We start from the raw sequence: 25530 nt of genomic DNA, 5'->3' as shown, positions 1-25530 counted from the left end.
GGTTTACCATAAAATGTAAAGTATACGATAAAAATGTATTACTTAGTTGGTGTTCAGACAAGTCCTTCTTAATTATCGTTCAGTACAGGGACAGAAATCCAATTTGTTTTGTCTCTGTCTTTGCCCTGCTCTGTCTGCCCCACCCGGCCCGTATGCAAATGCTGGGAATCAATATATTCAATAGTGGTGGACAGAAAGAAGTGCACTATTGACAAACTCTTCATTTCTGCGTGTGTTCTTTTGTACGTGCTGACCCTGAAATGCTGCACGATGAGATGCAGTATGTGGACCAGTTGCGGCACAGTGTGTCCCTCCTCCACAATGATTTTACGAGTCCAGTGGGTCAACATCTGGTGGCCATCCTCCATGCGGGCGGGCACAGCTGGGGTCAAGATGGCCATGGCCTGCCGTACGATGGCCCGGGCCTCCATGGTGTGAGCCTTCAGCAGGCTGTGGAAGACCTGGGAAGGGGGGAAAGGTACGGTAAAGCATTTTTTAATATACATTTTTTTCCTGCACCATTTATTCTACTAATTCTTATGTATTTTTAATGGAGCCTTTATCTACTGCAACTGTCTTCCAGTACATTCATATTTCATTGACAGAATACTACTACTACTACTACTTTCTTACATGCACACACTTACCATGGTGTCATTTTCTGTACAAATACTACTTCAACATATCTTGTTCTTCTCATTCTAAGTTTCTTCCTTTTTATCTTGAATATTTCTGCTGTAATCTCATTTCAGCTGAGTCTTGTCTTATTTCTTTTGTCTGTTTTTCGCCATGTTTACTTTAAGTTAAACCCACACTCCACTGAGTTTCTCCTCCTCACCTGCAGGACAATCTTCTTGTGAATGGCGAACTTTGCAATGATATGGGCCAGAAGTAAATGACCACTGTATTTACAGGCAGGGTCCACGCAGGCTTTGGGCAGCAGGCACGGCCAGGCGAAGGTCATGAGACGCCGCAGTTTGCTGTTGCGTGACTTGTTGTTGTCATGAATGTGGTGGGGTGCGTGCTCCACCAGCAGGGTGGAGAACTGCAGTAGGCAGATTCGCAGTGAGTCCAGCAGGTCAGCCTGCTTCTCCGGGTCCAGAACCTTGGAGACAGATGGGAGAGATGTGGGATTAAAGGCGGTTTAAAGGGAAATGGGTACAGTTGTTGCTGCCCATGGCCAGATCATAGACTGTGTATCTGCAGAGTTGTTCAAGTTGATCAACAATTATTTTTCAAGGTAGTGAGATGTTTTGTGTATAAAACAAATACACAATCGTTTGTGTGTAGAAAAAAAATGTCTGAGTTCTGTTGGTGTGGCTGTAATTCTTACCAGGTGCCAACAGAGGTCAATAGAAGTCTTGGATTATTTAATGCACCACATGTGAAACGCATTTGATTGAACATACTGTTTACCTGAAATGCCACAGTATACTTAGTTCTGACTAGTGTTTACTTGCTGAAATTACATTTAAATGACCTCCACCACGGCAGCAATACAGTTTTTCATGTACTGAAAAGCTCTTATAAAAAGACAGCTCCCCATTCAAAATACCCATCACCATCTGAATTCCCTGCAGAAAGGTACAGAGGGGAAGAGGGCACACAGAGAGAGGGAGGTGAGTGAGGAAATGAGTTTTAACCAGACCGTAGAGGAGCCATTAGCAGCCATTAGGACTGGTGTTACTCAGTGATGAGATCTGCCAAAGCACAAACAAACACGCTGACCTTTAGCATGGTCTCACCCTGACATTTACACCAGGAATTATAGTCTGGCCTGATGAATTAAATGTGATGGAAAGAGAAACCAGTGGAAGAGCAGGAGAAAAACAAAGACAGATGGAAGAGACAAATAGGAAGAAGAGAGAGATGGAACTGACAGCAATTAAGTGATCATGTAACGTGTGGAGAACATGAGAGAAGAAGACTCCGAGTAAGTGGGATGTAGCTGATGATGACTGAGAGTATGGAGATGTGCTGTACTGATAAGACATTATGAGAGGAAACGCAGCAGGTAATGAAATCAGAGAGACAGATGGAGAGACAGAGCTGTTGAGTAATGAACAAAGGAAGAAGGGGGGGACAAGTGAGGAGCCTGAATGTGAGGAAAGATGTTGATAGGAGGAGGAAAAAGAACTTCCGCAAGTGCATGTGTAGATGTGTACCTTAGTGATGAAGACACTGGTAATGCTCTCAGGATTGTCTCCTTCAGGGTTGGGCGGTCCAAGCAGCTGCTCACCTTCTCCCTTCTCAAAGCTGTAGAGGAAGGCTGGATTCAGGATGTGCTGGAGCACCTATGAAACAGGCAAAATATATTGAAATGATTTTACTGATGACAAAAGCCCAAAACATTTTTCCACTTACTTAAGGGAAAATGCAACCTTCACTCCTGCAGGTTTGCAAAGACTACAGTGGATGATTTCACCGATAGCACACCTTCAAGAAGGGAGAAACTAATCAGTGAAATCACCTGGTGAGGTCTTTCAAAAGCTGCATAAATGAAAAATCTGCACACTCTCAGCTTTCCATGGCACATAATTAAGTGATGAAATACTCATCGACTCAACAATCTATTCTAAAATCAGAGGGACACAGGTCCTTTTCAGATTGATAATAACAGGGGAAGAAACTTAGATTCATTAAAGGGAAAAAAAGAACTTGGGGGCATAAAGACAGACTTGACTCACAACAATGTCAAATGTCCAAAACAATGGTAACAAAAACGGTGTGACATTTCAAGAACCACTCTACTATTGAGACAACACTAAAGAATCAGAATATGTTCTCTTAATCCGTAAGTACTGAGAGCAAAAATACAAATAACTAAAAAAAGAAATAAAAATCTCAACTACCGCTGAGATGAAGCTTAAAATGCAATTTACGAACACCCTGAACCCCGCATGGATTGTTATCAGGGATTTGGTTAAGACAAAGGCTTGATTAGCTAGTAAAATGCAGGATAACCCAACCACAATATAGCTAACGACTGCATTTATTAAACAAGCTGCTATCTGTTAATGAACCCTCCTATTTAATCCATCATTGGGAGGGGGGGCAGGGCATCGCTCGGTGGAGAATGAGCTGTGGGAGCATATGTTCAAGTTGCTCCATTAGCACATCATTCACACACACACTCTCTGCACAATGTACATGCATGGGTGATAGACTCACACACGAATGCGGAAACACACGTACCCCTGAATGAAGACAAAGGAAATGCATGGAGCACCAGTCTGTTCTTCGGTCTCATCTGTTCCTATTAATTGTAAGCCTCTCTGGCATCAATCACTGTAGGATCACCGAGTATTTCTGCGATGCCAGAAGATGTTGCGCTCTTGCAGGGTGTGTGTGTTGGTGTACATGTGCACTCACAATGCGAGTAGCCTAGATCTTGTTCTGCAGGTGTCTTAATTAACTTAAAATCATTTCCATGCCTTTTAACAAGTGACAAGTGTGTATGTGTGTGTGTGTGAGGAACCCTAGTGACACTGCATCAACACAACCACAATAGGAGGGAGATAGTGATGGTGGGGGTCACAGGAAGTCTTGAATGAAACACACGGCATTGTTTCACTTCTGGTTCCCTCATCTTAAAGTTTGGTTAGATGCCTTATGACATAAAATATGTCAGTAAATACCCAACTGATGAATTCTGACGCTTTAACATGCCTTAAAGAAGGCTAACGTGATTAATGAGACTGCAGAGGTTGTCGGGGACAATAAACATCATCAGGGTACACATGAAAACTCATCTACTTGCTTGTCTGCCTTTACAGCCTTGGTGTGTTTGTACTCCTGCTCTTGCAAAGTATATAAACCTAAACCTTCCAACTTCCTGGTTTATCACTCTGTAGTTAAGTGTGTATGGTATAATGTAGCAGGAAGTCTAGTGGTGACAATGAAGGCATGTAACCGTCGTGTAGTTCATTTATATTTTAACGTTAGCTTTTTACTTCTGGCGAATGAAGCTGTTATCAAATGTTAAAGTACCCTAAACTTTTGTATGGCACATTACCAAAATCCAATGGAAATATTCCGGTGGGATTTTGTCGAGGGGACCGGGGCGATGCTAACTTCCAGATTGGCTTACAAAAATACATCATCCCTGCAGGGCTGTGTAATGTGATTTATTCAACTGGTTTTGTTATTTGTCTAAATCTGACTGCTTGGGCAAGCTAAGAAAAAAGGCAATTAATCTATGATGGTAATACAGTCGCACTAATCTCTTGAAATTGCTGTACTTTATTAAACTGTTTTAAAAAGTACTTTGGCATTATTTTTCTTTGTTATGGTTTCATTTGTAATTTCCAAACACAAAATCAAACAATTAACAATTCTAACATGAGTGAAAAAAGCTTTTGTGTTCACATACACATGACAGAAGCACACAGAGGTGTGTAACAGGTACAGCAACTAACAAAAATGTGTTTTTAACACTGCAGTGTGATTTCAATCTCCACTGAGGAGATGATACACGCACAGCCAGAAGATACTTACTGCTACACCGTATGTCATGTCGGAAACAAAAAAAGAGGTCGCAGAATGTGAAACAGACTCGCTGCGCTTCATTAATTTCCTACACTTGTTTGTTTGTCTGCTTGAAATCTGTTGCACGAATAGTCAAACCCTTTTCAATGAAAAAGCAGCACAAAAGTGGTTTTCTGTAAGAACTGTTTGGATAAAACAAAAGAAGGGATACGGGAGCAGCATGAGGTCAGTCTGTGCCATCATAGATGATTCATTGCTGCTGTCCCACACGGTCTCTCTCCCTCTCTCTTTTACACACACACACGCACGCACGCACGCACGCACGCACGCACGCACGCACGCACGCACGCACGCACGCACGCACGCACTGTGTCTCGCTTTAAAGTGAAATTCTCTCCCAGACTCCTGTGATGCTACACAAGAACCTCAGCCTCTATCTAACTGCCAGGCATATTGAGAACACACACGCACACACATTTCCCTGTGTTATTATGCTTCTGGGAAAAATGCTAAAGGCAATTATTTAAATGTCAGTGGAGGTAACACCCACACTCATTCTCTTGCTCACGACTCGTACACCAATGAACACAAATATTTTCCCACAGACACACATCCGCTTTCTCTCTCTCTCTCTGTCCGTCTGTCTCTATCTGTCTGTCTCTCCACCTCAAAAACACAGCTGGCATCTGCTGCACACCAGAGGAGGACAATTAAGGCAAAAACAACAATATGGGCAAAATCCTGATTGGGGGCGGGGTGTTGCGGCTCCGATAGCTAAGTGAATGAACTCTGCTCTGCAAAAAATTCAAACACAGCAATTTGTCCTGGAAAGACACAGCAGAGTGAGTTTGCTGGACTCTCTCTTCCCCGCCTTTATTTTGTCTCCCTCTTTCCTCAGCCCATATGGCGCTGAAGCAATGCAAACTGAAGTGTATGTCCTTGGATTTGGGGGTCTGGAAGCACTTGCCAGCTTCTTGTGTGTGTGTCTGTGTGTTCTTGCCATACAGCCATTTGGCTATGTGCTATAGCCTGCCAGGGCAGGCCTTCCCCACTGACCCGTTTGTACTTAACAGCAGTGCTGTTGCTCCTCTGTGCCCAGTTGTGTGCGTGTGTTACAGCTATGCAAAATGTGTGTGTGTGTGTGTGTGTGTGTGTGTGTGTGTGTGTGTGTGTGTGTGTGTGTGTGTGTGTGTGTGTGTGTGTGTGTGTGTGTGTGTGTGTGTGCGTCTGTGTGGGTGAGCATGCATGCAGGAGAGTGGGCTTAATTAAAAAGCAGCAATGATTGTAATGCTTGCAGCAGCAGGTCAGGTACAGAGGACAGAAGCATTCATCTGTGAGCCTCTGAGGGTCTGGAACCAGACAAAACGACCTTCCTGACTCTATCAAAGAACTTCTGGTACAAAACACACCAACCATAAAAGTCACACACGTCAGGTCCCACACCGAGGAAGCAAAGTAAGCAAGCTGAGGAGATGCTCAGAGGATTTTGCGACATGCTAACGAATCATTCGTTTAAGGAGTGAAAGATCAATTCTCAATCAAAGATTTTCAGAGTCTATATAGCTTTTTAAGACATAGTGCTAGCAGTCTCAGAGTAAGATTCAAGCTATTTTCAAGAGCTTTCAAGCTACCAAAACCACTTTTTTCCTTTAGCGGGATTTACAAGACCAAAAAAAGAGTAAAGTTCTCTATTAGAACAAAGGAGAAGACATAACAGCAAAAACAAAGAGTCCTTCATCCCTCCCTTGAAATGTTAGTGTTTCACTGAAAATAACTCTATTTTCTCTCTCTCACTCTATAACAACTCAGGTTCAAGATTTTGACATTTCACACATTGTACAGAAAAAAACATCCAAATTAATCCATCAGATGAAGCTTATTCTCTCCATATTTCAACTTGTAGACTCACAAATGGTGGGCTGGGTGTTGTACAATCTACACAAGTCAAATATTGGTCATTTCCCCACGTGGTTAGTAAGACTGTAAGACTGAATGGTAGTTCCAAAACATGGTCACTGGGAATTTCAGCTCCCTATAGTCTGTGATCATAAATAAACTTTCTCTCTGTGATTGCCTTTGCACGTACCTTAGCTTTAAGCTCATCGTTGAAGTGTGGGTCATTGAACTCAACGAAGCGGAAGAACAGGGCGCGTTTCTGTGCAATGGAGTACTTCCTGGGGATCTCCTCCTCCATATACTCCTTCAGGAAGGTCATGTTGCATAAAAAGCGGCCAGTAAAGGCCCGCAGCAGCTGGAACAGCAGCTCGATCTCTGAGTAGTTACACCTATGGGGGAGACAGGGGGTCAGTAACTCAATACACAGAATGAGATGCGTCTAATGGCAACAGCAGTGATCTTGTAAGCAAGACGTGTCAAATAATCTTACATACCAATGTCACTCAGGTAATCAGACAGTTTTGCACTCTTTGAAGACACAAAATAAACCTTTGTGTATGAAAAGCAAGTGGACTGACCACACAAACGCTCTAAGATTACTGGCTGGAGTGGTTGGGGGTTAATTGGAGGGTCTGAAATAAACATCTGTTTAGTGCCTAGTGCACCAAGTGTTTTAGCACTTTCTCTGTGCTCAGACAGAGAGGAGAGGTGAGAAGGTCATTCATAATCTGAATTCCATTAACTAACTTAAAAAATTTCCATTATTAACTTAAAGCACATACACTAACTCTACATATATACTCTAAAGTGTATGTAACTCAAAAAGGCATTTGAGTCATCCAGTCTTTTTCACTCTCCTGTTAGCATTGTTAATTTCAGAGTAATGCTTAGCCCAAAGGCTCATCATCATCACTTCCTAACACAGATTTTCACACCAAATATCCATTTTCAGGTCTTACGACAACATTATTCAACACAATGCAATTTCCATCCCCATTACAATTTGAACAAATGCACATACTTGCAGTAGCTAAGCAGGCAGTAAGCCAGCAGCTTGGGCTCCTTCCAGTTGGTGGCTGCCATGTTGTCTTTGCGATGTCTCTCCTGGAAGGCCTCGCTGACCCAGACTCGCCTCAGCTGGCTGACCAGGGAGTGCTGCCCTGCCAGCCAACCCTCATCATTCTTCACTATGATGCTAATAATCTGGCCAGAGGGGATGAAGAAGAAAAAAAGATTGTAGGTGATGGAATTATTAAGAATTACGTACACATATATACACCTGATTTGGCAAGATACAATGTATAATAAGTGTGTGCACAAGATGTAAAAATGCTCAAACTGTAATGAAAATATGTATACCTTGATAGCCTGAAACTGTAGGTCCAATCTGGCCGTGGTGGTGGAGGGAGATCCAGGTCGAACAGTTGCTCCAGTGCCAGCGGGAACCAACAGGGGGACAAAGCGGTTTGGATTAGAGGCCAGGACGTCTCTTAGTGGCTTGGCATCTTTGTGTTTCAGGAAACTCTGCACATGAACATACACAGATACTGTAAGTTTAACACAAAATTACATGAGTAAGACTGGAGAGAACCATTTTCACTGCACAACTGTAGCAACAAATGTAAAGAAACATAATACAGATCCATCTAAATTTGGTCTTAACAGGACCAAAGAGCCTCAAATCCATATTCATGATTATAGCCCATTACTGGGGAAGCAAAATGCTGTTTTAATGGCAAATGTGTCAATGAAAAGCCTGAGAGGACTGCTTCTTAGAGTTGCCAGTGTCTGACCATGAACATGCGGCTCCACTGAGGGTCGTTCAGCGTAGCCTCCATCATGAAAAGCTCCACTGTCTGAGACGGGTGACGCGTGAGGAACTTGATCAAAGGCTCCCTGAAAGGACTGCCGGCCTGGCACAGGAGGGATGAGTGAGCGAGGACAGGACGAATAGCAAAGGAAACAGGCAGAAAAAAGAAAATGCAGATTTAGATTTAGTCACTTTATGTGAAGATCTGTGCTTCATAGCAGAGTTTTAACACTAAGCATCAGATATAAATCAAACAGGATTAGGAAGCTTATCCCACGATGGAAAAATTAATATGTGATAATCAAGAGAGTTTCAGACATATACTTATTTAAAATTATCTTGCATCGCTTCCTTCACCTATAAAATATCTTAAGGAATATCAATGCTCCTTTTTCAAGCTGTAACATCCTTAACGTAACTATGGTCATTTCTTTATCAAGCCATTTTCCTCATCCTCATCCCTTTTCTTATTTGATTCATCTACATGTTATGACTGCTTGTGCAAGTCCAAGGAACACTACAACGAATAACAAGTCAGTCATGGTGTGGAGCCTACCTCTATGAGCATGGCCCTCTCCGTTTTCATGACCACCTCCAGCAGAGGTTTGACCAGAGTCTGAGGTGCGGCTGGGATTAGGTGGAAAAGGTTAATGATGGCAGAGCAGATCTTCATCTCCTGGAGAAAGAGTCAGAGAAAAAGAGCGGAGAAAAGAAGGGAGTGAATTAAATCCTGGGTAAGATGATGGAAGTAAACACGGGTATATTTTCTGACAGACAGTCTTGATGGACGGCCACTGTGGAAAGACGAAGATGAATCTTAGTCAAATGACTGAAAATGCAATCAGTGCTCATTAGGTAGCTGTGCACACCACACTTGCATGAGTTCTTGGATTACATTTGCATGGGGTAAAAACAAATAGAGGATAGTATTCATGATAATTGTCAGAAACCTTGTATTATCGATACATTGGAGTGCAAAAGTCAAAAGGGAAAGGGGGAGAATTGGAAATTTCTATAACAGTCAAAATGTGAATTTAGAGCCAGGCTGAGGTGACAGCAACATTTCTGAAGACGACCACAGACACACGGACACAGAAATACAGGGCAACTCCACCAGCACCACTACAACGACATTGGTTCAATTCACCAGCACAACATTGGTTCAACTAAGTTCAGATCACTGACAGAGAGTCACCAACAGAGGGCGCAACACCAGGTCACATCTCACCTCAACGCCCTCCAACGCAGGCTGTACCGGAACGGGAGACAATGATCAGAGTCAGCAGAGCAGTATGTGTGCATTTTTGTGTGGCTGTGTGTTGTCTGTCTTTGTTCCATATGGAAGGTGAGCAGATAAGACAGGGTGATAATGAAATGGATGGGGAGCCAGCAGCAACCTTTGCAAGTGACCTCGAGAACAACTTTTCTCGGCAGCAGGTGGATAACGGGGCAGGGGCCGTACAAGAACGCTAGTCAAGCAGCACAGAATCTGTGGCATTTGGAGGAAAAACATTCCTCTGACAGATATCAGGTCATGAGTACAGGAACTGACATTTTGTTTTTTGTTAGACTCTTTCAGTCAAATTAAAATAGTTTTGTTTTCTTTCATCCACATTCTCCTCCCCTCTATCAAACCCTCTTCGATGCCTACATGTCTTCAGACCATCCTCGTCAGGCCGGCCGCATTCCTCTTTCTCTAGTTTTTGTCTTTATCAGGCTTAGCTAATTGACCCGCTGACCCAGGCTTTATTGTCGCTGCCAGCCTTGCTGTCAACACACACAATGACCACGAGTTGGAGGGAGGGAAAGACAAAGGGCCAATTTGCATCTAATTAAACACACCATTTTGAGATGCGGCAAGAAGAACCCACATAAGGAGAAGGGAGGAAAAAATGGATATTATTTCTGAGGGAGAGGCAGCTGCTCCCCCCCCCTCCTCTCTCACCTTTTCTCTGTCTATACAAGGTTATCTGTCGGGGAGATAATGAGGAGACGCAGCGCTGGGCCCACCACCGCCTGCCTGGCGCCTAATTAATCATTGATTGTAATATGGCCACTCACAACTCATTTGGGAGGAGTCCACATTGAGGAGGTGTTGACTACATGTGACTATGGCTTTGTGTGTATAAGGGGCGACTTCTCTGCCCTTTCTGTGAGTGCTGTTTGGTTTAGGCAAGTCAAATCAACTGAACAAAAAAAATGTGCCAGAAGACAGCTATACTGAGCTGCTCCAATAGGCTATGACTGCTTTTATCTATCATCATACATAAGTAGGTGAAAGAAGCAAGACGCATCTACATGTTATGACTGATGAAAGCTTCTTGTATTAAATTTCTCAGTGCTGTGACGTGTGTGTATGGGACTGTCTGTGTATCTGTGTATACTTACACTGCCATCACTGCGCTGTCCTCCCTTGTGTGTTATTACAACCACCTCCATCCACTTCCTCAGGTGTTGCTGAGGGAGACAGACAGAGATAAGACTGAACACGGCACCAGCGAGGACCAAATATTTACTGAAGAGATTCAAGCAATAAATACATTTTAGATGTTGTGAGATGTGGGAAAGGACGGAGGTTGAAGTGTCTCACCATCATCTGATCACAGAACTTGTCATTAAAGGAGTTGGGGAAAAGGCGTGTGACGGAGGTGAGGCGGTTCACCACGTTGAGGGTCAAGCTGCGGTAATCTCCCAGCATCATCAGTAGGGGGCGCATGTGAGTGTGGATCTGGTCCACCTCGATAGTTGCACCTTCCAGGAACTAAAGCAGAGAACAAGGAAACATTCCAGAAAGTTTTAATATCTTGAATATTGTAAAAAGCAGTTTGCAAATACACCTCCACAGAATGAGCTTGTGTTATTTTCGTGACTCAGAATACAGGCTCGCACTGCTCCGATGTTGGCAAACATTCCACAAAATTAAACATTCCACAAAATTTGTTAAACCAAATCATTTTAATTTCCCTTCCACAAATCAGTTTTTCTCTGGCCTTGTCAGGTTTTCCAGCCCCATGAACTGAGCACCACCCCATGTGTCTCCATTAAAGGAACTAAGGCCACTCAAATGAGGGTATGACCAGCCATAAACAAGCACACATGCCAACACCAAACACGGATGATGCACACCCACACCCTCACACAGTCGGGAGGGAATGATGCATGGCAGCCACATTCATTTTCCTCTCAGTGCTGAGAACAAACACTCCATCCTGTATCGATCGGGCCATGGCAATGCTCATTAGTGCTAGCAGGGCAGTGAGGAAAGAATGGAGAGAGCACAGAGGGGCTTGGTAAAATAAATAAATAAATAAAAATCACAGGATAGTGAAAAGGAGTGACGGTGGAAAAGAAAGAAAATGAAGGACATAGAAATGGAAGCAAGGAGACAAAGAGCTGGGGGTAGATGGATAGAGGCTTAGATTGTATGGTTACATTGATGAATAGAGGCGGGAATGGTTCAGGGAGAGTGATAAAGAAGAGGGAGGTCCATACGAAGATAACTGGGTGGGGAAATGGTATGAGGGGAGGAGTAACAAAGGACTTCAGAGATGGTAAATGACATGACTGATACAGATAAAAGCCTAATGAAGCAGGAAGGAAGAGGACAATGGAAAACAAGATAATAAAGCATATCAGTGGCACGGTAGAGGGCCATTTCAAAGGTGCAGAAAATGTAGTTTTAGGGAGAATTTAAAGGGTGCCACCAAATTCATGGGTCTGATCTCAGGTAGACTGCCTCATATCTTAAGGGCAGAGTCTTAAATCCAGATTTAGAAAGGCCACTGTGGGTCACGGCAGGCTGTGTTTTTGTTCACAGATACAACACAGGCAGTGCGCTTTCTAAGCAAACGAATAACCCTTGAAATGCCAAGCCAAGTGAAAAATAAACTGGCTGCTAATGTGAAGATGCCAAGATAGCAGGTGACAAAGCAGGTGACATCTTGCACATACTTTAAGTCATGGCGTACTGTGTTAACAAAATCTCAACCAATTATGAAGCAACACGAAACAGTTCGGAGATGCTGAACTGACCTTCCTCATACAAGCTTCACCCGCTTCCTGCAGTTCATTGTTGGTGGAGTTGAGGGCTTTAAAAAGGGCAGCAATGATCTTCTCTCTGGACTGTGGCAAGTAATTACAAGCTGCCAGGGCATCTAAACAGACAATAGTCACACCATTAACGTCTAATGAATTATTAACAGACTGCAAATTTCCGATATTTAGCTTAATTCAGAAGGACTTGATCACAAAACACGATTGAGCATCAATTGCAAAATTTCAACAATGCAAGGGACCAGTATCAAGTTCAACAGGGCTTTCTTACTGAGAGCGGCGATGCGGAGAGGAACCAGGGAGGGGAGGCTCTTGTAACAGGGCAGCTTCATCAGAGCAGCATCCTCTGCCTCACACAGGTTCAACAGCTGGGAGGAGAGAGAAAACACAGACCATGGTCACATCTGTAAAATGTTCAACATGGATGCACACACATTTCTAGCTTCTATATGTAAGATCTGAGTCTAAGATGAATTTGCACCATATAACTGTGCAAAATCTCATTTAAATAATATGGAAAACAACAAGCTTACACTGTGCTTCAATTTGTTTGTATAAAGGGCCATTTAAAACAACAATATACATGAACATGTGGTAGAAAAGACAAATAGGAAAAGTAGATTTAATTAATGTTAGTGACTTCTGCATCTTGCATACCTCTGTGTAGAAGACCTTGTGCTCCATGACGTTGAGGTCCATTGTGAAGAGGCGGGGCTGCAGGGTGGTGCAGAAGGTGTTGCCCTCCATCAGGCCGATCTGGGCGTTGGCAGGCTGGTGGCGGAGAAGGTGTTTCTTGGGGGGAACCATATCTTGTAACACCTGAAGAAAACAATTCATTAATGGGGATTACAAGGCATTTTGTATTTCACTCTGAAATGTAGTTTCAAAATTTGAGAGGCTATCAGAAGGCATCACTTTCAGATGATCAGACATAGTCCTTGATTTAAGGCTATTTTGTGTTTAAGCTGAAGGGACAGGTGCATTTTACATCATAGCACTAAATCATAATATAAGGTAATAGAGAACTTCACAGTCATGGTTTTACCTCTTTGTGTGGTTCCATGATGACAGTAACACTCTTGCCGGTGACGTGGGCTAACACCTGCAGGGAGTGCATGGCCTGCTTTCTGACAGTCGAGTTTGGGGAGGTGACCTCTCGGACCAGGTCATGCGTGACCATGTGGAAAGACTTGTCCTGCGCAGCCAGCAGCTCCTCCGTCTTTTCTTCATCTTTCAGTGGAGTGGCACAGCGCACAAGCAACTGCTCCAGGGTGGTCTTAGCCATGGCTACTGCTCCATTTGACACCTTATGAAAATCAATAAGGTAGTAAGTACAATGCCACTGCACTGAGAGTACAGTGGTGCAACACGGGAGGAAAGTTGTTACACTGCTGCCACTGCAAGCCTTTGTAAAACATCATGAGAAGATAAAAGCTGACAAAAAATGGAGGCAGCTAAATCTTTCTACTGATCTTGAAATGATTTGCTGAATGTTACATTATTCAGCTATTTCCCCTCACCTCTCCAGTGAGGTCCATCATGACAAACAGCAGGGCCTTGAGAAAGGTGAGCTGGTTCTGCAGCACCCAGATCAGAGGCAGTCTCTCCATCAGGAACTTGATGGACACCACACCGCCTAGCTTGGCATACCAGGCCTGCTCATAGCAGCAGGCGCAAAGACGCTCCACAATGTAGGAGAACAAGGGCAGCTGGCATGCCTGAGGATGAAGACAAGAGGCTAAGATGACTGACTGACTGCCACTGTCACATAGTTGCTTTGTTAGACAACTGAGTGAAATAATTTACTGTGAGTTACAAATAACTCAACCCTGCTCCCAGTGACTTACCCTCTCCTTGGAGCCGAGGATGATACTGGCGACGTCAAAGATGACAGCGAGGGCCACTTCTCCAATCTTACATAGCTCCTTCTCCTCATAGGCCATGCAGATAGCTATGGCATCAATCAGTACCAGTGGATCCATGCCCTTTGAGCCATTCTCCTCACTGTGGAACATGGCTGTGCTTGGCTGGCTGCCCAGCTGGTAGGATGGCAGCAAGAACGGACCTGGGATGAAGGGGGAAGACCAGAGGAGAGGAGTCCAGTTTAATGTGAAATATGAAAGTTTTAATATAGATTAAAACAACCACGCCTATGTGTTATAACACACATAACTTCTCTTATCTCTTTATGCTGCCTCAAATGCAAAATGAAAAAGCCCTTAATTCTAATAAAACTAGAAAGAGAGAGGGCAAAGGTTGAAAATTGATTCATTTTCTTGTGCAGCTGGGAATAAATTCCAAAGGCAGCGCAAAATAAAAACTAATATCAGACACAGAGAGTATGAAGAGCACCAGTCCCTCACCACACTGCTGAGCCACAGCGACCATGGTGTAATGGCGAATCAGACTGGCCACAAAGGGCAGTGCGCTGGGCCTCAGGTCTTTTATCACAGCAGACATGAACGCCCCAGTCAGGGCCTGCTCAAACGTTCTGCGGGCAGGCGTGTCTTGTGCTTTGTAGCGGTGAGAGATGATGACATTAGGGATCCACTTCTCAGTGAAGCTAAAGGGAAAGAAAGCCACACAATGAATTAAAGGACCACATATTAACAAGGACAATGTAATACCATGCGGCAGTGGTACTGAAACTTTCTTTAATTTCAAAAATCATTCAGTGGTTTGGCTTCAACCCATTTTCCCAATATTTCAAAATAAAGATCCAAGTCTGCAGTCCCCGCACCTGGAACTCTGATTCTCTTTGTCCTTAAATTTTCCTCTCCCCTCTTAGCTCCTTCTGCCGTTCTATTCCCCTGCCTCCCTCTTTGTTCCCTGTTGGTATTTTTGTTATTTACTGCAGCTGAAGGCAACTGGGCCGTGGTGTGATTGAGCAGCTGTTTTCTCCATGCTTGAGCTTGTGTTTTATAATGCCACACGCCAGGGGCAGACCTGATGGATCGCTTTGTTTCATTATTGCCATTTAAGAGACAACTCTTCGGAGGAGGAGGGAAGAAGGGAGGAGGGAGGGAGGGAGGGGGAGAGAGAGAGAGAGGGGGAAAACTGAGAGGAAAGGAAGAGTTGAGCGAGGAACCTGGCGGGTGGAGAAAGCAGGGAGGTGGCATGGCTGACAGAATGTCAGATCGATTGGCCTTCACTCATTCAGGGGCCTGCCACACCAACGCCGATACGTTCTCCCCTGTTGGCATTTCATGACTGGATGTATCCTTTCTTTTCCTTGGAAAACTGAAAGGCTACACTTACGGTGACCAAATAGCGAGGCAAAGACAGTTGGTGCGAAGAAAATGAAGGAAGGCAGGGAGAGAATGAAGGAGACAAAATCTTTCAAGAGAGAGGGCTCTGCAAATGGAGCTATCTGACAAGAGGAGGGGGCAGGTGCAAGCCCCCTGATCATAACTGACACACTTCATTATCCCCGCAGACATGTGCACACGGATGTATTCGTGTGCATGTGTGATTTAGTGCATAATGACAGGAGAGTGTAAGGGGCATGGTGTAGCGTAAACAGACAGGGGAAAGTCAATTAGCTCCTGCCCGGGGATCAATGATGGTAATGTGACTAACCCACCCGACAACCAACCCCCACTTCCTGTTTGTCTGTTCATGTATGTGTCTCTGCCTCGCACTGAAGCCTGCCAGAGGGGGCGTGGAGGTGAGGGGCTGTGAGCATGTAATTAGCAAATCCCGGTCTTGAGACGGAATTGATGAGGCAGTGTGGAGTGGGGAGAGCGGTGAAGACGTGACATGAGAGAGTGAAAGCGGGAGACGTCAGCAGGTGGCGGGACAGCACTGGAGGTAATGGAGAAGGGGGAATAGAAGCACAGCGCTGGTGAGGAATGGTGGGGTGAGCAATGGGCAGGGATAGAGGTCCAGGTCAAGTTGAGTCAAGTAAAGGTTAAAAGGGGGGGGGGGTTGATTGAAGACTTGGCTGTGTATGGCCTCCATGGCAAAGGTATTTTATCACCTCCTGCCATTTATGTAGACTTAAGCAGCAATCTATATTATTCTGATAGAGACACACGAAACATAAATATGAAAATACTGAAAATGTCCTGAATAGCTAGCCAGGTCAGCATAGCCCCGTTTATCCTAATTTAAAAAAGTCATCCATCTATAATTTTGGATTGAATACTGCATTAGAGCTGAACTGAATCAATGCACTATAATTAAAGGCCAAAATAACCATAATATCTATGTATATGCCACAGTCAAAATAAAAACCAGACTGTTTACTTACTTGGGATGAGACAGAAGCTGGTAGAGAGCGTGCTTGTTGTCATCCAGACTGGTCATGGCCACCAGGAAACACTTAATGACCTCCCAGGCCTGTCGTCTGTAGTAGGGTTCTGTGTTGGCACTCTTCAGACAGTCAAGAGCTGTCTCTATCGCCTTGGAAGGAATAAACCAGACAAACCTTACTTCAAAGTCCTCACCGTTTATATTGTTAAATGACAAGTCCCCATGCTGCAAAATGCCAACATTCCCTAGCAATTAATATGAGAATGAAACTGCGATATACAAGTATACACGTGATTCATGTGCAGGAAGTAACACAGGGTGCCATCTGGCCAAGAAAAGGTCATTATGATTTCTACATTATGGGCTGACAACCCACAGCAGCCAGGCATTTAGAAAGGCAGAAAATGAACTAATTAATGCCACTCAGAACAGAGGGGAGACGATGAAAAGGATGCAGGAATAGAGGGGGGATGAGAGGAGAGATGAGGGCAGCATAATCGAATTATAGACCTGTCATTATATTAGTATGTGAGGACTGAGGCTCTGACAAGTACACTATTACCAGTACTTACACATGAAATTGAAGGGAAAAATAGCAAAATTATGAATGCAAACTTCTAAGTAAACACAGCTTTCTACTTTTGAAAGTACATACTTATTGTAAAACATTTCTCAAGTGATCACTAAAAAATAAGATTCAAGAGGTAAAAGACGCAGAAGAAATTCAAAGATGTGCAGCTCCAATCCCGTGTGAGTGCTTTTTACACTTTGAACTACCTTGAAGAGATTCAAGTATTCAGATCAATGGTGTTTGATCTCTCAGTCTACCTTACAGCATTCTCTCTATGTGCCAACTAACTGCATGGCTGTATGATGAGCCTGCTGGAGACTTTGCCTTCATCCTGCGCATGTGGGTGTGCAGAATGTGAGAGTGTATGAGAGTCTGTGTGTGTGCTGGCTGCGCCCATGATGACGGCAAACACACAGACGGATAGCCAGAAAGAAGGAGCAGCCATTAGTGAGAGTAAATAATGCCGTCATGGTGGCCCACACTAGATTGATGATTACTGACTGGGGATGAGGAGGAGAAACAGGAGATGAATTTAATTACCTGGAGGACACACACATCTCCTCACTCACTCCCTCTCTCTCTCACACATACAAACCCCTGACAAGGATATATTGCTCTCAGTGGGGCACAATAATGAGGAATATCAAGCTCTTTTACGTTTAATTCTTTCTTTCTGAAACTGAAAAACAAAAGGTAAAAACAGGAGAGAAGGGGTCTTAAGACTGAGTGACATCATCGAAAAATTTTCCTCAGAGTTCTGAAAACTTAAAGTGGAGAGCATCATGCAAGCATTCACTACCAATAACAACAATGCAGTCCTACCTTCTCCATGGGTAGCTGTATGGACGCCTTGCAGTCGGTAAATTCAGACTTGATGCTAGGTCCCTGGACCTCAGTTACCACATAATGCAGCCTCTGTGACTCCTTTAGCATCTTCCTGTTGCTGCCACCAAACTTTCCCAACACCCGGTAAGCTACATGAGAGATGCTCTCAGCTGGGTTACGGAGGGTACGCCACAAGGCCTGCAGCACAGGAAGAGAAGGACGGAAAATGTTAGGTTCAGCGTTTACAGGAACTAAGAGAAGCAGGGAATTACACTGTATCACTTAAAAGAAGGCCCATAATCTAATCATGATCATATGGATGTATAAAGCACCCTTCACAGTTCAGCACTGTTGTGGTGCAGATGTGTGTGAAATCCTGGTTCAGCATTTTGTCTACAGATATTGCCATTTCCACTACTGACCACTAGAGGGCAGATATGCTAAGCAACACTGAGGATAGACTAATGAATGGATATGAATGAGCTATTTTTTTGGATTTAAGAGTGTCCTGCCAAGAAGCTCAGTAAAAATTCAACTGGGTAGTGCAATTATTGGTTTGATGATGAGAACAAATTCCCACCTGCATGAGCTCTGCCCTGACAGGCTGAATGTGGTCGTAGAGGAAGTCAGGCTGTAGGTTGTCCACGCAAAGCTCAAGGGTGCGAAGGCCCTGGCTGACCAGAGTCTGAGAGCCATTGAGGGCAGACACCAGCGGATCCATTAGCATGGGTAAGTAGGGCAGCAAGGAGCTCAGACGCACTGGCACTGTCAAACACAACTCCACAAATAGATCCTTCATGTGCTGCTTGTGAAGACCACTCTGCAGCATGTTTAGCCCTAATAACATGGAAAGGGGAGATTTGAAATTAGGTGAGAAGAAATTATTACAAAGAGTATTACTTTTTCACATTTTTGGATGGCGTGTGATGCTTTACCTTGCAGCAGGTTAGGTAGAAGGGGCAAGAACTCCTGGTAGAGCAAGTCATGGCTGCCTCCACCAATGGACCGGAAGAGAGCCCGGAGAAGCAGGAAGTAGTTGTAGGGTTCCTTCGCTGATTGAGCCAGCTCCATGGAGCTGTTCACTATCTTGTGGAGGTGCGGCTGAGGAAACAAACAGTCACATAAGTAAGGAATGACAAAGATAAAGAAATAACAAGCCACACAAAAAAGACACAAAAACACTCACTTACCTTCAGCATCTGTTCATTCTCAGCAGCAAATAGTGACACTGAGCCAAAGACTAGTTTGAAGAGCTTGAGGTAAAGGTTTGAGAGCTCAACATTGGAGCCCATCTCTGGCAGTCTCTCAAGAAGATACTCTACTAGGATGGTGGCAAATAGAGCGGACGTTGACAGGTTGGCCAGGAAAGAATTTGCCACAATCTAGGAACAGAAAACAAGAAATCAAATTTGAGCACAAGTAATGAACCAAGACCGAAGATCTTACTATTTTATGAACTTGCTTAAATAAATGTGACAAAAATATAAAACTAACAGCACATTTCTTGTTCATATGTGAGACAGCATGTACCTGAAGTGCGTAGTTCTTGGAGATCCTCTCCACCATGTATGGCACAGTTGTCTGGAAAATCTCCTTGAATGTGAGGGGGTTCATCATGGTGAAGACACCAGCAAAGTGCTCCAGAACCTCCTTCTCCTCCTTCATGCGTACAGTCTGACAGTTGGCCACCCTGATGTACGTCTGCTGGTTATTGGCAACCTGTACCTGCTCAGGAGAGACACAAGCTCTTACACTGGGCTATTGTTCACCTCATTATTATTACGGTATTTATCAGGCCCATGTGTTACATGATTATTTATTACAGAAACAAATTACTTTTGTTTTATCATCAGTGCACAAATAAAAACAGTAATGGTATAATCAAGATCTTTGGCTGTACCTGGTAGATGTCCAAGGCCTGCATGGCATATTTTACCAGCTTAATGTAGATTTGAGTCTCCTTTGGCTGAAGCTGCTTATTAGGAATGAATTGAGCCTCTGGATAAGGTTAAAAAAAATAAATAAATAAATGAATAAAAAATAGGCAGTCAAGTAGAGCATATATGTAAAACCAACTTTCACCATACAATCACTGATAGATAGGTGTTTACACTGCATGCAGGATACCTAGTTAGATTTTAGCTTTTAGACAAAGTGATTAATGTTATCATGGCTGTTGAACATGGATCTGTGCCCTCTCACCTCCAGGGGCCTTGCAAGAGGTGATGCCCCAAGTAATTGTCTTCACCCCGCACACCAGAGTCTTGACTAAGCTTCGGCAGTCCGACACTTGAAATGTCTGCTTGTCTTCCTTCTCACCGGGTCGGTCAAAGGGTGTAGTTGGGGGTGGAGGTGCCGCGGGAACGGGTGTGGGAGGAGCGGGAGGTGGAAGGGCAGGGGTGGTGGATGGAGTGGGTGTGGCTGGTACCCCTGGTAACGCCCCTGGGTCGACCACACCCATCTCCGACTGCGGCTTGCACTTCTTAAAGATGGAGACGAGCTGGTAGCGTGCGATGGTGTGAAACTTCAGCACAAACACCTGATTTGTAGAGGAAACGGTGAAAATTGACTCAACATTCCTTCATCAGTGTGTATGAAACATACATCTTCTCTACCGATCCAAACTCTCTGCTGCCCACCTCCAACATCCTCATCAGGATGTCCCGTCCATTGCCGTTCTCCTGCTCTGACTTTGAGCGGATGCAGTCTACCAGGTTCAGCAGAAGCTTGCATGACATGGTCTGGATGTTACTGGGAAGCGACTCATCATCAATGTTCTTGGCAAAGAGCTGCACAGCTAGGGATAAGTCTGTCAGGGGCAAGTTCTGACGCACGTGGTGCACCAGGTCTGCTAGTGTGCTGTAGGCCAAGGGTCTGGAAAGAAAGAGAAACATGCACCTCTGACATTTGGAAAAGCATTATAATAGTGGTAACAGCTGAAAAGACATCTGGACTGACATTTTCAAGGCAGAAAAAGTAGTAATCAGGTTAGCAGAAGTCATGAAAAGCTTGACAGATAATGGAAAGTAGCTTTGGGATAGAACTGAAACAGTGAGGGGGAAAAGAAACAGAGAAGGCAAACTAATGAGTGACGCTGATAGTCCTGCCAGGGCTCAGCCAACTGCCTTGTTTCCAGTGTAGTACTAATGTGAAATGGCAGGGATTTTGTTGATGAGGTGAGCTAGCTTGGCACCTGAAGAGGGTCAACAAGGTTTTGAAATCGACCTAAGGGAGGACGTGCGTGCAGCCTGCCCTCTGGAGATGCGTGCGTAGATGGCAACTTGACAGTGCTATCTGTTCGGTGAATTTCAGCAGCACTGAGCGCTGCCTGATTAATACACTAGGACACTTAACATGCACCTCGCTGAGCAATCAACCAAAAGAGGGAGAGAAAGGGAGAGAGAGAGGGCATCGACACCATGGAGATCAAACGATCGGGTGCACACACACAAAACTCACCGAAGAGTCTCCCGAGCGGTGTAACCAGACCCAATCAGAATGGCTTCATCAAAAAGTTTGTCCATACAAGGTATAAACTCTGTAACACAGTAGGATACATTTTCACAATGTGATTCAAAGATTTCAGGTCTGTCCCTGAAAAAGAAGTTGACGGGACAAAAATGAGTGTGCACATGTGGCAATGCATGGTGTTTCACTTGGTGTAATACATATTTACAAGACAAGAGAATAATAAACATACATAAAATATTAGAAGTATTTGTTTTATTAAATATAACACTAACTGTACTCATTGCTAATTTCAATACTGTGGCAGCGAGATAATAACTGTAACTCATGGACTTAAATGTGGGTAGATAGCTTTCTCAGTTTTCTGCAACTCCACAATGTCAAATGAGACAAATCACTCGAAATGGTTTGAGCCACAGAAGCAGAAGTAACTCACAGTATAATGCAGCAAAATCATCCAAAATGTGGATCTGTGTCTCAAGATTTAACTGATGGGTGGTTGAGCTTTTATTCCATTTCACTCAGTCTCACTTTTCACCGCTCAGTCGCCAAATCAAAATGAGGTTCTACAGCCACAGTTTGACAGCTGATGAAAACGTTATTTCTGAAGTGTGAAATACGAAAAATGAAAAGTGACTTGGCAAGAATGAGGGCTGCTAATGTTTTGACCAGGAAGAACACATTAAACTACAATTGGCCTGAAAGTTTCTTCAACTTTAACTGAGGAGAAAATTCTGAGGCGGTATTAAAAAAGTGTCTCCTCGCTTTCCTCTTTACATTAGTTTATATGCATGTGTGTACATACGGCTGCGTAGGTCAGTGGTGAGGATGTGCTTGGCTGCGATGAGCAGCTCCTTGCGGAGGTGAGCAGTCTCAGAGGGGCAGTTGGACAGCAGCTGCAGCATGCCCTTTACCATCTGCTGAGAGTACTTTCCTACCAGGTCCTGACAGGACAGACACACACACATACAACATATGATTAAAAGCACAATTCATTTTTAAAATGACTGTATGGAAAGAAATATGTCCTGCAAAAATACATAATACACAAGTAAATATTAACACGGGTGAAATGTTTGGATCAGTATTCAATATTTGTTTTTAATATCTTTCAATTTAATTTGGACAGACAGGGTGTCTGTAACAGCTCAAACAATGGTGAACTAAACTCTGTACTAATAGAATTCTTCTTGGTGGGTTAGAAGTTCTTTTGGTGGTATTATTAGTGTTTTTGATGTTTGTACCAATTGTTGTTGTCTTATCCGGTTCCTGATAATGTCTGCACAGTCAGTGTAGTAGGAGACAGCTTCAGAAGAAGCTATTTGTGCCATTCAGTCTTGTTCCGTGTGGAAAAAATAAAGTAAATATGAAAGCTTAATTAAATTTTTCAAAGTGTCAGTTTTATCCTTTTTCTTCCCAGCTTCGGTCCCTTCATATCAATGAGTACATTATGTTCTCTGCTACCTGCCAATCACCTGACACCCACAGAAAGAAATGATATCCAGGAAACAATGCTTCAAAACACTTCTGCTTGATTGACTGAATCAACACCTTTCTTCTCGGGATCTTTTCTAGTAGTTAATGTGAAGTCAGATTTGACAAGAGAATGCATTTCAAAAACAACTAAAAAATTCAAAGTGTATTCATTATGCACTGCAAAATACTGGTGAGAAAAAAACACACCACAATGCAAGTGATAGGACTTCAACTATAAATAACTTTTTTTCCTCTAAGGCAGAATAACTCATTGAACCCATGCACTGGCAGCGGAACCTGATGCAACACGCAGCCATCAAACAGGTGTACCTGGTAGATTCGGATGATGTAGGCCAGAAATGACAGAGTCTTGATCTGCGCGGCGATGAAGTCTGCATACAACTCCTTGTTATAAAGCTTGTGTTGCCTGCAAGGGAAACAGCATGATTTACATTAAAAAAACATTTAGTCCTATCAAAGACATCCACGATGTCGAATACCTGCAGTCAGTGGCAATTACAGAGGCTGAAACTGTGGGTCTAGATATAGGACTCCGTCCTGCATGGGTGACTTATTTGTTTGCGTCACAGCTGTTACTGCACATCAGGAAGAAACCTTGTCTCTACCTGAGAGAGACTGCTGAGGTATTTTCTCTAAATTAACTCTGCTCTATTTCCATCCTGTTCGGAATGCTTAACACATCCCTCTTCCTACCCTGAGCAGCTTCACCTCCTGCTAAGCCAATTTCTACAAATTCAACTTCCCCAAATGGATTTTAACTCCAGCTCTGGCATGCAAAGTGCCGAGCAACACCATCAAGTCAACAGACCCAGTGAAAGAGAGGAAGGAGGGGTGGAAACACGCATGAGCATGCACGGGCACACACACACACACACACACACACACAGATGCTTCTTACCTGGCCTGTGGAGACACCTGGAGCATGATGGTGTTCATGATGAGGGGCACGAACTCTGACACTACATTGTGAATGTTCAGTTTATATAGCTGAGGGCACAGAACAAAGACACAGTCTCAGTTAATGAAGAGCTAACCCCATTAAATGAATGGCATCTTAATTTCTGCCCCTAAAGAGGAAGCATATTTTACCCTAAACTTTATAATTCCATGTCATTTTTATGTGTTTCCTTTGCATTTAAATCCTTTGCGATTTTCTGAGGCAAAAAGCAAATACATTTCGCAGTCACTAATTTCACTAATTTCTTTTATTTAACCACATTACCAGAGGTTATTGCATGATGGATGTATTTAAAGACATTTAGGGGTATGTCACTAACCTGGTACATCAGCACCACTATGATAGGCAGCTCTGCAAGCACCTTGAGAGACAAGGACCCCCGTGGGATGATGGTGTGCTAGAGGCAGAAACACAGAAACATAACGAGGATGACTGATATAGCTGAATGATGTAAATGACGGACATGTGCCACACCCACCTACTGCTAAAACACACCAATTAAAGTTATTCTGACAGACCAATGCCTCAATAAACAAAAGGTAAACAACAGTTGCTGGGTTGGATCTCACTTTAGACTTATTCCCTCTGTAAGATTATGTTTTCAGTCCTGGAAAAATGAGGACCAAAGTTAATTTTAAGGAACAGAATCATCAAGAACGGGCGGTCAATAAAGGACCAAGATCCTCAATGGAGCAAATTCAGTGAAGCATCACGTTCAACTGACAGAAGTGCGTGTAACTTTGGTTTGAAAATCTATGTTCAAAGAGAGCATAATGCACATTTTATGTATTTTCCATTTGGGGGTAAGAAAGCAGAAAAGCAATTTTATGGTCTCTGCTGTTAGTGTACAATATGGCACACTACTACCATCCGGTGGTGAGAAACAGTACTGTAAAAGCATGCAGTGTGGAGATATAACAGTGAAGATCTGAACTGTTGGTTATCTTACTGTTCGTGTTTCGCTGTCTTCCCTCTCGGGTGCAGTCTTAACCAACACCGATGTGATCATCCCGACCATTTCTGGGGAGGGAACCGTGTTCTCTGCTATCACCTGCGGGTTCTCAAAGTACCGGGCCTGGAGGGAGCGAAAAGACAGGCACAGGGAAGAAGATAATGACAATTTAGTCTATGCTTCCAGTGAAAACTATCAGACCAAACAAAACACTTATTCAGTGAAAGCCACGTGCTGCAGAGGTTGGACTCACAACAACTTTCGGAAGGTCTTTGTAAATCTGCTTCACAAAGTCGAGAAAGTGATGAATCTGAGAAGAGAGGAATATGGAAACCACGTCAATTTAAGACTTCAAGAAAACCTTTCTTTTTCATAAACAACATGAGGTCACAATATTTAAAGCCAAGGAGAAAAAAAATCAGTTCTTTTGCTGTTGTTTTTAATAAGAACGAGAGCATGAAAGATCAGTTTGTAAGTTTCATCAGTGCAGGTACAATATGCAGGGAAACAATAATGACAGATTTTTCAAGGAATAAGGCCGAGCTTCTCACCTCCTGAGAGATTGGAGGTCGGAACTGTTTGTGCAGCTCAATTATGATGCGAAGGCATATCAGCACATTTTCCTCGCTTTCAATCTGTGAAAAAAACATGAATGGGAAAAGACCACACAATAGCTCCATTACACATAGAAAGGATGCATATAAAAATAATATTTCTTTAACATACTTCTCACAGTGACTTGTAAATTCCATGTATCA

At 43.5% G+C, this 25530-nt stretch overlaps 1 protein-coding gene across 2 annotated transcripts in view; it reads right to left on the bottom strand.

The window, feature by feature from the left end:
- trrap (transformation/transcription domain-associated protein) overlaps positions 1-25530 on the bottom strand; it is a 76878-nt gene that overhangs the window by 48690 nt on the left and 2658 nt on the right. The window contains exons 6-40 of one of the 2 annotated variants that reach the window (XM_070990154.1): positions 25324-25407; positions 25026-25082; positions 24770-24895; positions 24140-24217; positions 23761-23849; positions 23172-23268; positions 22171-22309; positions 21357-21435; positions 20537-20771; positions 20100-20436; positions 19798-19895; positions 19428-19622; positions 19088-19279; positions 18833-18998; positions 18478-18734; positions 17895-18095; positions 16500-16651; positions 14611-14810; positions 14095-14312; positions 13768-13965; positions 13293-13553; positions 12905-13066; positions 12519-12615; positions 12227-12348; positions 10785-10955; positions 10583-10651; positions 9423-9443; positions 8751-8870; positions 8178-8297; positions 7744-7908; positions 7406-7587; positions 6575-6773; positions 2166-2294; positions 839-1105; positions 255-461 (exon numbers count right to left, since the gene is read on the bottom strand). In XM_070990154.1, coding sequence (XP_070846255.1) covers positions 255-461; positions 839-1105; positions 2166-2294; positions 6575-6773; positions 7406-7587; positions 7744-7908; positions 8178-8297; positions 8751-8870; positions 9423-9443; positions 10583-10651; positions 10785-10955; positions 12227-12348; positions 12519-12615; positions 12905-13066; positions 13293-13553; positions 13768-13965; positions 14095-14312; positions 14611-14810; positions 16500-16651; positions 17895-18095; positions 18478-18734; positions 18833-18998; positions 19088-19279; positions 19428-19622; positions 19798-19895; positions 20100-20436; positions 20537-20771; positions 21357-21435; positions 22171-22309; positions 23172-23268; positions 23761-23849; positions 24140-24217; positions 24770-24895; positions 25026-25082; positions 25324-25407 — 5490 coding nt within the window. The remainder of the gene's footprint in view (positions 1-254; positions 462-838; positions 1106-2165; positions 2295-6574; positions 6774-7405; positions 7588-7743; positions 7909-8177; positions 8298-8750; positions 8871-9422; positions 9444-10582; positions 10652-10784; positions 10956-12226; positions 12349-12518; positions 12616-12904; positions 13067-13292; positions 13554-13767; positions 13966-14094; positions 14313-14610; positions 14811-16499; positions 16652-17894; positions 18096-18477; positions 18735-18832; positions 18999-19087; positions 19280-19427; positions 19623-19797; positions 19896-20099; positions 20437-20536; positions 20772-21356; positions 21436-22170; positions 22310-23171; positions 23269-23760; positions 23850-24139; positions 24218-24769; positions 24896-25025; positions 25083-25323; positions 25408-25530) is intronic. The other variant, XM_070990155.1, reaches the window with a different exon arrangement.

This window comes from Chaetodon trifascialis, chromosome 21, assembly GCF_039877785.1.
Source record: "Chaetodon trifascialis isolate fChaTrf1 chromosome 21, fChaTrf1.hap1, whole genome shotgun sequence".
Classification (NCBI taxonomy): Eukaryota; Metazoa; Chordata; class Actinopteri; order Chaetodontiformes; family Chaetodontidae; genus Chaetodon; species Chaetodon trifascialis.
Note: the sequence above shows the minus strand (reverse complement) of the source record. Positions and strands in the feature narration are given on the sequence as shown.